Below are 18,822 nucleotides of genomic sequence, written 5' to 3'. Positions count from 1 at the left end.
AAAGAAGCTTTGATGATGTGCATGTTAATGTTTTTTTTTATTTTTTTTATTTTTTTTTTAAGATGACACATCTTTATGTCTCCCTTTATATGTTTATTAATTATCTGAAGATTTCAGCTGCAAAGAAAAGAAAGTGATGAAGTGATGGGTTTATTGAAACAAATAAATCCATGAATAATGTATGGTCTTCGTGGTAGAAACATCAATATTTCAATATCTCAGAATGAACAGTTTCTGTGAAATGCATAAGATACTTAAAAAACAATATAGGGTGAAGATCTGCATCTAGAGCTAGAACGTTCTGTCATCATTTACTCACCCAAACCTGTATGAGTCTCTTTCTTTTGCTGAATATAATTTATATTTTGAAGAATGTTGACAAACATTGTCTTCATCAGATGATCTTTCATACAGTGATGTGACACGTGATGAAGATGAGTGCTCTGTGTCAGGTTTAATAGTTTATTAAATGGTGTGACACGAACAGCCCAAAACAAACACAATTCTTGAGAGCTGGTTTCCTCACAGCGTCACCACAGCAACGGTTCATAGATGCAAATGTGTTCAGATTAAAATAGTAAAAAACAGCGCCTTCGGATTCATTAGAATATCTATTTTGAGTTAAATAAGCGCTCGTTTGTCTTGGCACAAGCATCAGGCTGATTTAGTGCTGGAGTCAATGCCTTAGCTTCTCAAACCACATCAGTAACCTGTCAGTCAGAAGTATTTGTGTTCTAGTACTTTCTTTAATCCAAACCCTGGTGAGATGCATCAGTAGAGCTGTTAAAGAAGAGTTTAAAAAAGGCTTGACTTTGGCTAACCGTCGTAAATGATAAAAACTGGCTCTAACTGTGGCGTTAATTTGCTTGGTCAGTTGAAGACTACTGTCCAGATAAAAACCTAAGTTTTTAACTTCAGAAGTGAGTTGTGGTGTGAGTGTACCAAGGTCAGTACAGTGTCTGTCAAACAGCTCATTTGGACCAAATTGGATGATTTGGGTTTTATCGACATTAAGCAGCAGGAAGTTGTTTGTGAGCCATAGATTGAGTTCGTGAAGACAGTCTTGTAGTCTCTCATATGTAGTGTTATTGTTATGTTTTATAGGTATGTAGAGTTGATTATCGTCCATGTAACAATGGTACGACACACCAAATCTACTCATAACTGATCCCAAAGGAAGCATGTACAATGAAAATAGTAGGGGTGCCAGAATCGATCCCTGGGGTACCCCACAGCTGAGGTGAGTCGCAGAAGATAGATGAGTACCTAATCTAACAGACGTTTTTCTGTACCATACCTGAGATACCAATCAATTGTTCTAGCCGAGATAAGATAATCTTATGAAGTCAAAAGCTTAACTCAAGTCTAGTAGCACTAATGCCATGGTGTCATCAGCGCCTATCGTTGTTAAAATGTCATTAAAAACTTTTAAAAGAGTGGACTCAGGACTTTGGAAAAATATCCAAAATAGAGTTAATGAGGAGATAAAGACAGTTTTTTCTAGAATTTTTTATAAGAAAGACTCTATAGTAAGAGCATGTCCAGAACATGTCGAGGATATTTTTGGTGTCATATTAAGATTGTTTTCTTATGACTGAGGAAGAGTTAACCGACTGAACAAATCATCTCTGTCTGTCTGTGTCTTAATGTGCTTTATTGACGAAACAACGAGGTGCATCTATTGAGCAGATGCTCTTCCATAGTTTTGAAAAAATAAGAGAAAATAAAGATTACAATAAAAATGCGATGGCTCAAAAAAGTACACAAAATAAAGAAACTGTATAAACAACAGTTTTTTTGTGTATTTTTGTTTATGTAATATTATAGTATTTATTAATTGCTTATTTTTATTTTATAGTTTTGGTTTTCTTTTTAAATTTTAGTTACCCACTTTTTTGACAATTTGTCTTTTAAATATTTCAGTTTAATTTATTTATATTTCAACTTTAGTAATTAAGTTTTTTTTTCTTTCCTTTTATTTTTAGTTTAAGTTTTAGTAATATGTTTATGTGCTTTTGACATTTAATTCGTTTTTTTTCTTCTGTTTATATATTTTTTTAATTCCAGTTATAATAATTTTAGTACTTATTCATTTAAACATATATTTTATTTTATTCAGTTGCCAAATCAAATCTAATAGGTACATTTGAGTTAATTTCAAATTTATTTAGATTAACAAAAAACTGTTTTAGTTTTAATAAACAATAACAACACTGAAGTGAATCTAAACTGAATTCATTTATCATTCATTTTCAGTTCATGTAAGTTCAGCATTAACTATTTGTTCTATGAGACCCTGATCAATAGTACTGTTTCTGTCAGATTAATTAATCTATGTCATTTTATAAACAATATTCTGTCATCCAAAATGAGTCACTTCTGGAGTCAATGTTATTATGAAGACATGGATCACTAATGAACATAAACATTGATTATATGAGGGTTCGGTGAGTTTTACAGTGATTGCATGTGTTTCTAACATCATCAATATGATTTCTCTGTGCACTTTTAACCACTGAGAGGTTTAATTGAAATGTTATGTAGGTACTTGTGACTGGCTTTCTGTGGTTTTGGAACCTGAACCAAGATTCTCATTTACTTATATTTTACTTATATTTTTAATGAAAGACATGAGAGTCAAACCATCTCAGACCAGGACCATCTGACCTGACACGCGCCCACATCTATGAGAGGTCTCTCTCTCTCTCTCTCTCAGAGCATCATCGCTGTGGTTGCCTGGATACGGGATGCTGTGTGTTCTCGTGCTGCTGATGCTGCGGTGGCTCATTTCCTCAGAGTCACTCGCGCAGGTGGACACACTTGAAGTTTATGAGCGGTGAGTTTCCACATTACTTTGAAATTTTACTGTAACCTGAAATGATTAATTGGAGGGATCTGAGTTTGTAAGCAGGCATGATCTTGTGTAAGTGATCGAGAGATGCTGTTGTTTGATGTCATCACATGACATCAGTGAACTTCCGACAGTCAACTTCTGTCTGTCCTGAGATCATACAGAGTCTTGTGTTTTATAGGAACGTTCTTGACTCAATGATTCATCTCAACCCTCCGTTTGCAAATTAATTTAAATTAATGTTTAAAGTGATGCACTTATAATGGAATGCATTCCAGAGGATGCAGAAATACATTTATGTTTTGTTACATCACTTAAATTAATATTTCTCTTTAAGCTTTAAATTATCGAACCAGATTAACTTCTGATGCAAAATTTGACTAGTTATGACAGGAATTGCAGATGAGGTTAGTTTGTGATTTTCTAACAGTATTCTCACGTTAATACGGTGTGTTTGAAGGTTGAGTTTATTACTGCGAACTGTACAGTGGTAATCGACAGCATGTCACAGATTGAGTTAAATCTTGAGGATTCATTTAGTTGGGTAGAATTAGGTTTTCTGTTTGCATGTGTGAAAAACGAAGCAAACACATCTGCATGTGAATGTAGAATCAGAATATTATCCATTATACAGTAGATGCACTTAATTCCTTCCCAAATGTACTGAATTCTCATATGAAGACAAGATGTTTTGTGCTCAGATGAACTAATAATAATTACACCGTGATGAATGGTCGTTGAACGCACTGACATTTCACCCGTGTGCCGCGCAGCTGTTTGTGATGGTTTCTGGTGAAAGGCTTTTTCAATGGCAGAGATCAGAACGGCTGGAGCTTTTGTTCCCAGAGGAGCCATTAATCCACATTAACCTGCACAGCTGTTCACACTGCAGCCGCTCGATTCACTTTGAGCGATTGAGGAGGAGCGACAGCGACAATCATCCAATCAGCTGCTGCTTTAACCTCTGGTGCTGCTTCTGTCATTCTTCTGTATTACAAACATATACGCATTCGTTTTAAACCAACCCTCAAGTTTCCTTTTTAGCTGCTGAGCACAGAAGAGATTCTGAAGAATATCAGTAACTGGTAGCCATTGACTTCCATAGTACGGGGGAAAATACGATAATATTTAACATTCTTCAAAACATTTTCTGTGTTCAGAAGAACGAAGAAACTTTTCATTTTCATTTTAGGTTAGACTATTGCTTTAACAATAAACGGTCATTTTTCTCCTCTAATGTGACGTATTTCTAAGTGAATCGGGATATTAAATGATTTTCTCTGTGATGAGCTGATGGTAAAAGTCTTTGTAAATTGAGCTGGATGATCAATAAGAGCGATTGATGACGTCAAGCTGAAGGAAAGTCAGAGTGAAAGACTATAAATGCTTCATGTGTTTCTTCAGAATGACGTCAGTCTCAATAAGAGCAGGAACAGTGAAGTTAGTGTTGATTTCACACTATCTTTTACACACACACGCTGAAATAATGTCAGCTGCTGTTTGACACTATATGAAACTGGGTTGAATTGACATTTAACGCTAAAGGGTTAATGAAATGCTTATAAATCCAGGCAGAAAAGTGATTCTCCCGTGTGGAGAAGTGAGAAGTCCTCATTAAGAGACGCACACAGTAAAGCGTGTAATGAGCGTCTGTGTTTCAGATCAGAGTCTCTTCCAGTTATTCCTCTTTATGAGTCTGTGAGACATGTTTTAGACTTTCCTTCCCCGGGAGATTCGTTAGTCTCTTCATTTACATGTCTCTACATTAATGTCTTCTGTTAGATGGTTTTGTCTGGACTGAGGCAGCTGGTCTCAGATCTTGTGATATATTTCAGTTTTCAGGAATAATAGATGAACAGAAAGTTCAATAGAACAGCATTTATCTGAGATAGAAATCATCTGTAACATTATAAATGTCTTGACTGTCACTTTTGATCAGTTTAACGCATCCTTGATGAATAAAACATTAATTTAAACTCTAAAGATGCCGCCTAATGGACATGTGACCAGTGCAAACGAAACAATGGCTGATTTTGGAGCAAGACAGTTTACCTAAAATGTGTCCCTTTAAACATCTGGAGTACTCTAGACCACACAGAACCAGCAGAAACCCCTCTGGAGCGGGGAAACACACACACACACACACACACACACCTGCTGTGAGTATTTGTGATTGTGCTGCGCTGTAAAGCCTCCCGTCTCTTTAGTCTTCAGCTGTTTTAGCGACAGTCATTGTGTTCAGATAATGAACAGGTCTAATCTCACTCACACAATCCTTGTGTGTGTGTGTGTGTGTGTGTGTGTGTCTTCTTTTGTCTTTCTTTTATGGTCATTCAGACACTGAACAGGCTGTTTTCATGGTGACAAGATGCCCTTCCTTTCGCCTGTACTGAATTTTGTGTGTGTGTGTGTGTGTGTGTGTGTGTGTCAGTAACTAAAATATGTCTGATTAGTCAAACACACACCAGCCATGAGGGTTTTGTTTTTTGGATTTTTAAGATAATTTTTAAATGGTGATTTCTAAACCTGGAAAATAATAATTCTATATTAATAACTATTTTAAAGATCTTTATAATGTTTTTGAAATATAATCTATGCTAATATACTGTATAGTAAAAAATATTTTATATATAAATATTTATATATATATATATATATATATATATATATATATATATATATATATATATATATATATATATATATATATATATAATTATAATTATATAAAATGATATACAGTATATAAAATATTAAAAGTCTTAAAATCTCTATAAAATGATCTTCAAAAGCTGTGTTCAGTATTCAGTAATGTATATTGAAAATTCATGGTTATCCACTGTTGTGTATATCTGTGTGTGTGGATCTTAGTGTTTATGTTGCCCTGTAAATCTTATTCACCAAGATTCACATTCATGCACACATGATGATGATGATGATGATGATGAAGGTGTGTGCGTAGTCAAAGTCCCTTTAGTCATTAATGAAATCTGACAACAACTGTCTCATAAATGTTGAGCGACATAAGTGACACGTCTTGAGTATAGTTTAGTGCCTTCGTCAGCTCTTTGTGAACACAAACACTACATGTTGTTGCTCTTATGTGTGTGTGTGTGTGTGTGAGAGAGAGAGAGACAGAGCGTCTGCAGTAATCATCCTAAAACGCATCATCAGACGAGACCTTTGACGTCTTTGCGTGTCTTTTAGTTGTAAATGTCAGTAGAGAACATAATGCATTGAACTCCAGAGTAAATTATGGAAAGAGCATTTAGATCATAATGGATGGAAGAGGTGAAGCTGGGTGACTTTTTCACCTGCAGAAAGAGGAAAACACAGTCTGACGCATGAAAGAGCCACAAAAACACACAGGAGGAATAATTAAGATCTCCGTTCTTTACGCAATCCCTGATTACATTCTGTTTGTCAGGCACCAAAATCAGCAAGAAATAAAAGTGGACTCTACTTACTTTCCTAATGCATGTTCCTGATCGTGATCATGATTTACTCATCCACCATATTAGTCTGGTCACATGCAACACAGTCTACTCCTGGCCTTGTGATAAAAATTCACTTTCTATTCTGTTCTTCCCAACAAATCTTGGATTCAGTCTTTTTGTCAACTTGCTTGCTTTCAATAAGCACAGATAAGTCACAGCTTTAATTATATATCGAAGGGGGAGGGACTACCAGACTCTGATTATGAATGACAAAATAACCTTATATAATTAATTCACTACATTGGGTGTATAGTGCATAAGTGTATAATGTATAGTGCGTAATTTGTGATGCAGTTTAAGTCATCATGAGATAAGGTGGAAATTGACATACTAAGTAAATTGCGGAATTTAAAAAAATAAATTATTAATTCAAAAGTTGAAATTGACATTATAATTATGAGTTTAAAAATATCTAAATTGATAGTCAAAGTTATGATAAAAATTCATAATTATGAGATAAAGTCGAAATTACGACACAAGTTATACATTGAACAAAATTATAAACGCACCACTTTTGTTTTTGCCCCCATTTCTCATGAGCTGAACTCTAAGATCTAAGACTTTTTCTAAGTACACAAAAGGCGTATTTCTCTCAAATATTGTTCACGAGTCTGTCTAAATCTGTGTTAGTGAGCACTTCTCCTTTGCCGAGATAATCCATCCACATCCAACCACATTTTAGAGTGGTCTTTTATTGTGGCCAGTAATAAAAACCTGTGAGGTGCATGGATTATCTCAGCAAAGGAGAAGTGCTCACTAACACAGATTTAGACAGATTTCTGAACAATATTTGAGAGAAATAGGCTTTTTGTTTACATAGAAAAAGTCTTAGATTTTTGAGTTTAGCTCAAAAACAATTGTTAGTTTATCATTTTGTTCAGTCTATTTATGGATTTAAAAAAATCGAAATTATGATGTAACTGTGCTTTTAGAAAAACATTTTTTTTACTTTTTTGTCTCATAATTACATCATCATTTAGACTTTTAAAGTCATTTTGACTGTTTAGATCATAATTATTTTTATTTATTTTTTTTCATATTTTTGACTTTGTATCTCATAATTATGGCTTACCAAGCATGATTTTCTTTCTTGGCAGAAATTGGCTTCCATATGGTTTTGTTTGGGGAAAATATCTAATTTGCATACAAGTTGGTCATGCAAATCCACTATTGTGACCAACACGAAACTGCTTGGTGTAAAAGTCACTACTAATGAATGGACAACTGGCTTTTTTGCCTATAAATGTGACACAAATATTTATTCTAGCTAGTGACCAATAAAACACAAAACGACTGAGCCTTTCACTGGGCTGGTCACTGAGCTCATGTTTTCTATTATTAATGATCATTCAGACTTTTCTAGCAGAGCTGTTTATTGAGACATATGAGTGTGTCTCCAAAAGCAGCGCAGCATGACAACAGACCAGAATAACAGGCAAAATAATGATCCAGTGCTTTGATTTCTGCATCATAAGTGGTGTAACTCAGCTGGAGGATGAGCTAGAAGCAGCCAATGGCATCTAGACTTCATCTATATATTAAATCTGAGACTCTGTGCTTTCTTCCTGTGCTCCTAATAAAGTGTTTTTTAGCTGAAGTCATGCACTGCTGTAGTGCACTAATTATCCCACATTAATCTTCTAGCAGAGACAACATCTGCCAACGCTATCTGACAGAACAAACATAATCACGCACCGTTCTCTGTCCCTGCCACTCATTTCCCACGCGGTCGGGGTCCAAGATCGAGTCCCTGTACCTCACATGATTCTAAACACAGGCTTCATGTTCATGTCTGACTCAGTCATTTTCAGAAATGAACATTCTGTCATTGTTTACTCACATGCATATTGTTCTTAACCAGAATGGCAAAAGATCCATAGTTACAGACTTGTTTCTTCAATTCAAGCCTCAAACTGCTTACATTTCCTTAAAAAAATTTTTTTGAAAAAGATATCTCTTGGTTTTATTAGTGAAATGTTCTCTTAGTGAAATGTTATACACCGAAACACAATTTCTTTAATAAAATATACACACTATTTTTAATTATCAACTTCATTTTTCTTTATGAAAATGACAAGACCCATGATTAGAGTTAAAGTAGATTGTATGGAAGCCATAAAAAATTAAATAATAAAGTTATTTGTGACACTTTATCCTACAATTCAGTTTTTTTTCTCTTGTTAACATCTTACAATTCAGACATTTTCCTCATAATTGCAAAATCTAAATCCGTTTTATTATATGATGGAAACAGAAAAAAAAAAAAAAAAAAAACTGTGTGATGTAAACTCAGAATTTCAAGAGAATTGTGAGACTCAGTTCTGAGGGTAAAAAGATTTATGAATTCTGAGAATTAACAGAATTATGACTTTATAACATATAATTGCAATTACGAGGAATGTGAGATAAATGTGTCTAATTATCTAATAATTTGTATTCTATGGCAGAAGCAAGCTTCCATAAGAATAGCATATATCACTTAATGAAGCATGCTATTATATATATATATATTTTTTTTTTTTAAAATACAGATACCAATATGTTATCACATAAAACTTTACTTTTTTTAAGATTAATTTTGGGCAACTATACACTGAGAAAAATGGTACAAAACCTGTAACTGGGTCAGTATCCTTTCAAACACAACTACTATATATATATATATATATATATATATATATATATATATATATATATATATATATATATATATATATATATACCTTTAAGCTACTAATATGCATCTTTTATTGATAAATATAAGTGAAAGTGAAAGTAATGACAGGATAATTTTTGTGTGTAATTATTTCTTTAAATCTGTTTATCCTTATAGACCCCTTGAGTAACCAGTATTCTGTCTCACTCATAGGTCAGATGGGCATCAGCTGATCACTGTAAGGCTCAATCTCTCTAATACAGATGGAGCTACATCAATGTCTTTCACCTCCCTCCACACCAGAAGCTCCAGTGTGGACTAATGCCTCCTCCTCCATGATTCCCAACCAAACCTTCCCTCCACCGTATCTTCTTCAGACGGAGAACTTGACCGACAGCCGAACTCTGGATTACGCGCCAGGAGTCGCCGGGATCCTCATCCCTCTCATCTACATCGTCGTGTGCATCATGGGTCTGATCGGAAACACTCTGGTCATCCACATCGTGCTGCGATATTCTCAGGCGGAATCGGTGACCAATATCTACATCCTGAATCTGGCCATCGCAGACGAGCTCTTCATGCTGGGACTGCCATTCCTTGCTGTTCAGAACGGCCTGCTCTCATGGCCCTTCGGATCGCTGATGTGTCGCCTGGTCATGACCGTAGACGCCATTAACCAGTTCACCAGCATCTTCTGTCTGACGGTGATGAGCATCGACCGCTATCTGGCTGTGGTGCATCCGCTCCAGTCCTCTAGGTGGCGCCAGCCGCGTGTGGCCAAGATGGTGAATGCCACTGTATGGGGCATTTCTTTCGTGGTGGTTTTGCCTGTGGTTGTGTTCGCTGGAGTTCTGCAGGACGATGGGAACTGCAGCATCGTGTGGCCCGAGCCAGCGGAGGTTTGGAAAGCAACATTCATCGTATATACCGCGACTGTTGGGTTCTTCGGTCCTCTAGCGGTCATCTGTCTCTGCTACCTGCTGATCGTGGTGAAGGTGCGCAGCTCAGGACGAAGAGTCCGCGCCACATCGATCCGCCGCCGGAAGTCTGAGCGCAAGATCACACGAATGGTGGTGATCGTCGTGGCCGTGTTCGTCTTCTGCTGGCTTCCGTTCTATGTCTTAAACATCGTGAATCTGCTGGTTCTCCTGCCGGGAGATTTCAGAGGGCTCTATTACTTCGTCGTTGTTCTTTCTTACGCCAACAGTTGTGCAAATCCCATTCTGTATGGTTTTCTCTCAGATAACTTCAAAAGAGGTTTCAGGAAAGCCTTGTGCAGATCCTCCAGGCGCGTGGAAAACCAGGATCAGCAGCAGATAATGGGAATGGTTGTGTTACCACTAGAGGAGATTCAAAGAGAACTGGATCCAAATGAACATCTGAAGGTGACCGAAGTAGAAGAACACATCTCCGACCATGAGATGAGGAAACTCCAGAACGGATGTCGTGAGGACAGCAGGATAGCAGACGCGGCCGGTGGAATGGATGGGCGATCTGAGCGCTCCATCAGCCTGACCTCTGACCCCCCAGCTGTCCGTAATGGAGAGCAGCAGACACACAAACACCTGACGGAGAATAGTAACGACAGACGCTCTGTCCTGGAGATCAGCTTTGTAATGTGAATATTCATTTATGACTATTAAATTCAGATAATTTGGCAATACTGACCATTCAACACTGACTCAGCTCACAAGAAAACACAACATTTGCTCGTATTCTTTATTTAGATATCTTTGATGTCACTGACTGTGTTTACATGAGCACCAATAATGTGATTTACAACAATCAGAGTAAGGACTTAATCATCATTTACATGACATAAAGCAAACCTCTTCACTCCCTTTTACATGCAATTCTCATCATTCTGATAATTTGCTAAGAAGTGTGCTTATTTTTACTGTTATTACTGTTCTCTCTTTTTCACAAGAATCTCTTGAGTCAGGCAGTTCCAGATGCCAAATTCAGACTTTACTGGCTGAAACAACAAAGTTAAGATGCCTACACATCATTTAGCAACTCCATTTGCAATTTTCATTTTTATAAACTACTCTCCACCCTATAAAACCAGTAACCAAATCACATGGAAACTCCATAGCAACCACCTTAACAACTACATATCAACTCCCTATAGTAAACACCTGAACACATAGACAACCACATGAACACCTACACAACCACCTGAACACCTAGACAACCACATGAACACCTAGACAACCACACGAACAGCTAGACAACCACATGAACACCTAGACAACCCCCTGAACACCTAAACAACCACCTGAACACCTAGACAACCACATGAACACCTAGACAACCACCTAAACACCTAGACAACCACCTGAACACCTAGACGACCACATGAACACCTACAAAACCACCTGAACACCTATACAACCACATGAACACCTACACAACCACCTGAACACCTACACAACCACCTGAACACCTAGACAACCACCTGAACACCTACACAACCACCTGAACACCTAGACAACCACATGAACACCTAGACAACCACCTGAACACCTACACAACCACCTGAACACCTAGACAACCACATAAACACCTACAAAACCACCTGAACACCTATACAACCACATGAACACCTACACAACCACCTGAACACCTAGACAACCACCTGAACACCTATACAACCACATGAACACCTAGACAACCACCTGAACACCTACACAACCACCTGAACACCTAGACAACCACATGAACACCTAGACAACCACCTGAACACCTAGATAACAACATGAACACCTAGAAAACCACATGCACACCTAGACAACAACATGAACACCTGGACAGCCACCTGAACACCTAAATAACCACCTGAACACCTAAATAACCACCTGAACACCTAGACAACCACATGAACACCTAAACAACCACCTGAACACCTAGAAAACCACATGCACACCTAGACAACCACCTGAACACATAGACAACAACATGAACAACTAGACAATCACCTGAACACCTACACAACAACATGAACACCTACACAACCACCTGAACAGCTAAACAACCACTTGAACACCTAGACAACCACATGAACACTTAGACAACCACATGAACACCTAGACAACCACATGAACACTAAGACAACCACCTGAACAGCTAGACAACCACATGAACACATAGACAACCACCTGAATAGCTAGACATACACATGAACACCTAAGACAACCACCTGAACAGCTAGACAACCACCTGTACACCTAGACAACCACATGAACACTATCACAATCATCTGAACACTTACACAACCACATGAACACCTAGACAACCACCTGAACACTAAGACAACCACATGAACATTAAGACAACCACCTGAACACCTAGACAACCACCTGAACACTAAGACAACCACATGAACACCTAGACAACCACATGAACACCTAGACAACCACATGATCACATAGACAACCACCTGAAAACCTAAACAACCACATGAACACTATGACAACCACATGTACACCTAGACAACCACCTGAACACCTAGACAACCACATGAACACCTAGACAACCACATGAACACCTAGACAACCACATGATCACATAGACAACCACCTGAAAACCTAAACAACCACATGAACACTATGACAACCACATGAACACCTAGACAACCACCTGAACACCTAGACAACCACATGAACACTTAGACAACCACCTGAACACCTAGACAACCACATGAACACCTAGACAACCACCTGAACACCTATACAACCACATGAACACCTAGACAACAACATGAACACCTAGAAAACCACATACACACCTAGACAACCACATGAACACCTGGACAACCACCTGAACACCTAAATAACCAACTGAACACCTAGACAACCACATGAACACTTAGACAACCACCTGAACACCTAGACAACCACATGAACACCTAGACAACCACCTGAACACCTATACAACCACATGAACACCTAGACAACCACATGAACACTTAGACAACCACATGAACACCTAGACAACAACATGAACACCTAGAAAACCACATGAACACTATGACAACCACATGAACACCTAGACATCCACCTGAACACCTAGACAACAACATGAACACCTAGACAACAACATGAACACCTAGAAAACCACATGAACACTTAGACAACAACATGAACACCTAGAAAACCACATGAACACTATGACAACCACATGAACACCTAGACAACCACATGAACACCTATACAACCACATGAACACCTAGACAACAACATGAACACCTAGAAAACCACATGCACACCTAGACAACCACATGAACACCTGGACAACCACCTGAACACCTAAATAACCAACTGAACACCTAGACAACCACATGAACACTTAGACAACCACATGAACACCTAGACAACAACATGAACACCTAGAAAACCACATGAACACTATGACAACCACATGAACACCTAGACAACCACCTGAACACCTAGACAACCACATGAACAGCTAGACAATCACCTGAACACATACACAACCATATGAACACCTAGACAACAACATGATCACATAGACAACCACCTGAAAACCTAAACAACCACATGAACACTATGACAACCACATGAACACCTAGACAACCACCTGAACACCTAGACAACCACATGAACACCTAGACAACCACATGAACACCTAGACAACCACCTGAACACCTAGACGACCACCTGAACACCTAGACAACCACATGAACACCTAGACAACCACCTGAACACCTAGACAACCACATGAACACCTAGACAACCACATGAACACCTAGACAACCACCTGAACACCTAGACGACCACATGAACACCTAGACAACCACCTTAACACTAAGACAACTACCTGTACACCTAGACAACCACAAAGCAACTCCCTAGCAACCACCTGTACACCTAGATAACACATAGCAACTCCTTAGCAACCAACTGAACACCTAGACAACTACCTGGCATCTCCATAGTAACCACAGAAACCCCTAAACAACTACATAGCTGCTCTGTAGCAACCACCTGAACACCTTAACAACCACATATTTTTTAAGACAAATAGTTCATTAAAAACATATATCGAGAACATACAGCATTTAAACCAAAGAGAGCTGCTGAATATTGGAGCATTCGGTGACTAGTGTAATTTTGTGTTTATTGTTTTCTTCATATCATTGAATTGCTGAAGTGAAACATACAGCACAGTGTAAACGATAAAGGCCTGAAGCCTAAATCAGTCTCCTGATTTCGTTCATACATTCCAGGCTATGAAAATGTCCTACATTTATTTAAAAAATTACATATTATTCACATAGTTCAATTTAGTAATGTGTTTACATGACGTTGGGTTAGCCTTTTTTTTTTTTTTTGCAGTGACATTCAGCCAAGTATGGTGACCCACACTCAGAATTCGTGCTCTGCATTTAACCCATCCAAAGTGCACACACCCAGCAGTGAACACACACACAAACCGGGAACACACACCCGGAGCAGTAGGCAGCCATTTATGCTGCGGCGCCTGGGGAGCAGTTGGGGGTTCAGTGCCTTGTTCAAGGGCACCTAAGTCATGGTATTGTCGGCCTGATATTCGAACCCACAGCCCTAGGAGTCAAACTCTCTAACCACTAGGCCACGACTTCCCCTATTACACGACTTCCCCTAATTATAGTCACATTATGAGGGTGCATGTACTGTAAATGTAGGTGTTCATGGAACAGGAAGCTGGAAAATATCAGTATGTTTACATGCATACATTTCTGTCAATACAAATGAATCCAGTAGGATTTTAGATTCTAAAGCCCTAAGTGCTGCCATCTGATGCATATATTAGTTTACATGTGCATAACGATGCGTCCAGAACTGGAGAAATCCACTATGGTAAAGTGACTGGAGCTACCTCAAAAAATATTTTGTAAATATTCAGTCCCCTCCACTGACCAGTTCATAAGATGTAAAACATGCATATGTTTGTAAGACATGAAACGTATGTAAACATTCAAGGTATTTTCAAGGGCTTATATCATTTTTTCCTGTTGATGGATTGGTTTCAGGTTCACAGCAGCCCTTTCATTCTGACTGGATCGAGGTCATGTGATGAATTGCAATGTTCACGTAAAGGTGTTTCGGTCTGATTGAGCCACTGGTGATATATTGATGATGAATTGATTTTGCATGTAAATGTAGTTAGTTGAATCTGTTTGTCAAGAATCTTAATCAAGATTAATTAATTAGTCGTGTTTAAAATGGGATCATGTCCCAGAGTTTATTTTGTAGTAAGGCTTTGTTCATTTTAGTAATGTGAACTGACTCAAACACATCCACAGACCAACAGGACAAACCACACTCTGTGATCTTCACGAAACAAGACACAAACAAATGCGTTTCGCTGATTGTAATGTTTTAATACAGAGCAAACTGAAAAACTGAATGAGCACTGTACACAGCAGATTTGTCTTTAATATTCACTTCCTGTTGTTGTTGCAAAGTACATTTTATGGTTGAGAAAAACGGAAATGGAAAAAACAGGAATCTTTGAGCTTCTAGTCTTAATCAACTGAAGAAAAAAAAACACTTGTTAAGTCAGATCAGATCTCAGATGTATTTGTCACACTACAAAACAAGCTCTGAAGTGCATATTAATGTACATGAACGCATGTGAATGAATGCAGTTTCCTCATTATTCTGTTACCACATAAAGCATCTAAAACAGGATTCTTCTCATTTGTGTGCATTATTTTGTCAGATGCACATCCTGATCACAGGAACATTTACACATTGTACCTCTTCTTTATTCAGGGATTCTGTGGGGTTTGCATAGAATTTAAGAATTTTTCTGAGCTTTTTAAGACAAAATTTAGAAAAACTAGGCTATACAATGAAGGGAACAAAAAAAAATCAGCTGTAATTGATCTACTGTTCAGAATTAATTGAGTTCATGATTTTAAAAAATAACAAATATCTGCTAATGAGCTCAACTTAATTCAAATGGAAAACAAAAAGATAAATACTGAGGAAAAGACTGCATGCAACACTTAATGCCACGACTTTTTAGGCCTAAATTTGTGGAAGGGAGAATTAAAACCTTTTTTCTTATCAAACATCTGATTACGATCTTTAGCTTCATGAACAAAATGATTTACTGTAAATGAATCAAGATTTAAAAGCTTTCAAACTCAAAATGGTTTTGTAATTAATAAAATGTGTAATATAATTAATAAAAATGGCTAAAAGTAGCTCATAAGAGTAAGCCCCCTTACTCTGACTTCTGTCTATTCCTTAGGAAAAGTTTGTCTCGGCAGCTTTGTGAATAGGTTTTAAGAAAAAACTCCTAGCTAAATTCTTTAACTCTTAGTGGTAAAATCAAATGTTTTGTGATTACGTGTCCTGATCATTAAACGTGTTTGCCGTGAACACTGAGCTCAAACAGAACTGCTGTGCGTTTAAACTATATTAATTCATCATTAGACCGGCTCCTCCATAGACATAATATACGTCTATGGGCTCCTCTGCTGCTTTACTGCCGTAAAGCGTCCGCGACTGTCGCGTGGCAGCAGTGCCAGAGCCGCTTTAAAGGGAGACTACACTGTTAGCACAAAACGCTGCGGGAAACTGTCTGATTCAAGGCTGTGATTTGATTGGATATCAAGGCACACGTGATCATTTTAACTAATGATTAGATTATATTGAGACAAGAAGAGATAAAAAGACTCGAAACCTTTCTTTTTCTTAATTTACTCTACCAGTCTAAGATTTTTTTATGCTTTTTGACAAAATTATCTTCTGTTTACCAAGGCTGTATGTATTTGATCCAAAATACAGTTAAGGCTATAATATTGTGAAATATTATTACAATGTAAAACAACTTTCAGTTTTCTCTGTAAATCTGTGTTAAAGTGTAATTTATTTCTGTGATGCTCCGCTGTATTTTCAGCATCATTCCTCCAGTCTTCAGTGTCACACAATCTTCAGAAATCAGAATAATATGATGATTTACTGCTCGAGAAACATTTCTGATTATTATTAGTAATAATATTATTTATAACAGTTGAGTTAATTTTTTCAGGATTCTTTGATGAACAGAAAGATCCAAAGATCAGCATTTATCTGAAATAAACAGCTTTTGTAACATTATACACTATACTGTTCAAAGGCTTGGAGTCAGTATGATTATTTTTGGATAAATAAATTATAGAAAGTAATACATTTATTAAGCAAGGGTGCTTTAAATTGATCAAAATTGATGATTTAAAGACATTTATTATTTTACAAAAGATGAGTATATTTTTATAAGGTTTCTTTAATGAATAGGAAGTTCACACACACACACACACACACACACACACACACACATTAAAAACATTACTGTTCAAAAACTTTTGACTGGTGGTGTATAAACAGTGGATATTTTTTTCTGTTTTTCTCTTCTTTGATGCTACTATGATTATAACAATAACTTAATTGTATAAATCATCTTTCTATATAAATGTTCATGTTCTACGTTTGAATAAAGAGTACATGTGACCCAATCTGCCCGCCGTACTTCCGGTGATCGCGAGGCCCCGGATGTTGGTCTCTCCTCATAACACTAACATCTCTGGCAGCGGGGTTCGTGACTGAAGCGAATTCTTTATTTTCTGCTCTATATTTATATTCATTATACCATGTTTTAATATAAACATATTGAACAGAAATAGCGCTTAACCATCGAAAGCCTTGTAAATCATAAAGAAAGCACAGACGTGCTGTAAACGGAAGTTGTGCGTTCTGCGTCACAGATCAGCTGGTGTCTTCCGGCGGAGAGGAGCTGGATTTTGATTCTGGCTGCTTTGCCAACCGCGTAAAACTCATAAGAAGAACATTTGACTCCTGAGAGAGAAATTGTGTTTGTGTGTGTGTGTGTGTGTGTGTGTGTGTGTGTGTGTGTGTGTGTGTGTGTGTGTGTGTGTGTGTGTGTTCAGTCAGAGGATAGTAATCTGATTAAATAGTTATCATTAGCATTCTCAAACACAAGTTATTACGTTATTATATTATATTACTTTAATAAAGGATTCTCAAACTGTAGTCCTTGAAGCTTCTAGAGTTTAATGAAAAGCTTGTAATTAAATTGAATCATAAAAAAATGTAAAATTAAAATAAATGATTGTAAAACAACAGCAATCAAAATAAAACACTAAAAATATTGTATTTGTTTTTCTGCATGTAATGTGACAGTGAACATGCAAATGTGTTACTGAATAATTAAAATATGTATTGTTAAATCTCGGGAGGACTTGAAGTAAATATTTAGAGTAAAAGAGGTTCAGATGACAAAAATGATTGAGAATACCTGGATTTCATAAGAGTAATAAAGTGAATTTGTGTAAGTGTGTAGTGATGCAGGGTTAATACTGAGAAAACTGAAGTGTGTTGTGTAATCCAGAGCGGTCACCTGACGAATGACCCGTGAGAAACTGGAAACTTTCTGAGGGAATATGAGCAGAAGAACATTTCAAAGATGAATAAGAGCAATTAAGGAGAATCAGTGAATTATGAAGAATGTATTGGTCTTAAGTGAATAATATGTAATCAATAAAAACAAGTAACTGTGGTCTGATTATTTAAAAATGTAATTGAATCTAATTACGAGAACTTGAATCTGACTCAATCCAGATTACATGTGTTTGGCAGTGTGTTGTTCTGACAGAAGTTCAGCTGGTGTCTGTGCTGTTTTAGAGATTTCAGATGAAGGACCGTGAGAGAACATCTCCAGGATCAGCAGCTGTTTGAGGAACAGGACCCAGTGCCTTTCTAATCAGAAGATGGACGTCTAGACATTCACAGTGTGTTTGATGCTGT

At 37.3% G+C, this 18,822-nt stretch overlaps 1 protein-coding gene across 1 annotated transcript; it reads left to right on the top strand.

Moving 5' to 3' along the window:
• Positions 1-2,786: 2,786 nt before the first annotated feature.
• Positions 2,787-10,663, top strand: LOC113095181 (somatostatin receptor type 5). Its single transcript, XM_026260815.1, has 2 exons — positions 2,787-2,836; positions 9,218-10,663. Exon 2 carries the CDS (start codon positions 9,268-9,270, stop codon positions 10,624-10,626), a length of 1,359 nt encoding a protein of 452 aa, XP_026116600.1. The 5' UTR covers positions 2,787-2,836; positions 9,218-9,267; the 3' UTR covers positions 10,627-10,663.
• The last annotated feature ends 8,159 nt before the right edge of the window (positions 10,664-18,822 follow it).

This window comes from Carassius auratus, unplaced genomic scaffold (genome assembly GCF_003368295.1).
Source record: "Carassius auratus strain Wakin unplaced genomic scaffold, ASM336829v1 scaf_tig00215630, whole genome shotgun sequence".
Classification (NCBI taxonomy): domain Eukaryota; kingdom Metazoa; phylum Chordata; class Actinopteri; order Cypriniformes; family Cyprinidae; genus Carassius; species Carassius auratus.
This window is presented reverse-complemented; position numbering and strand designations above follow the sequence as displayed.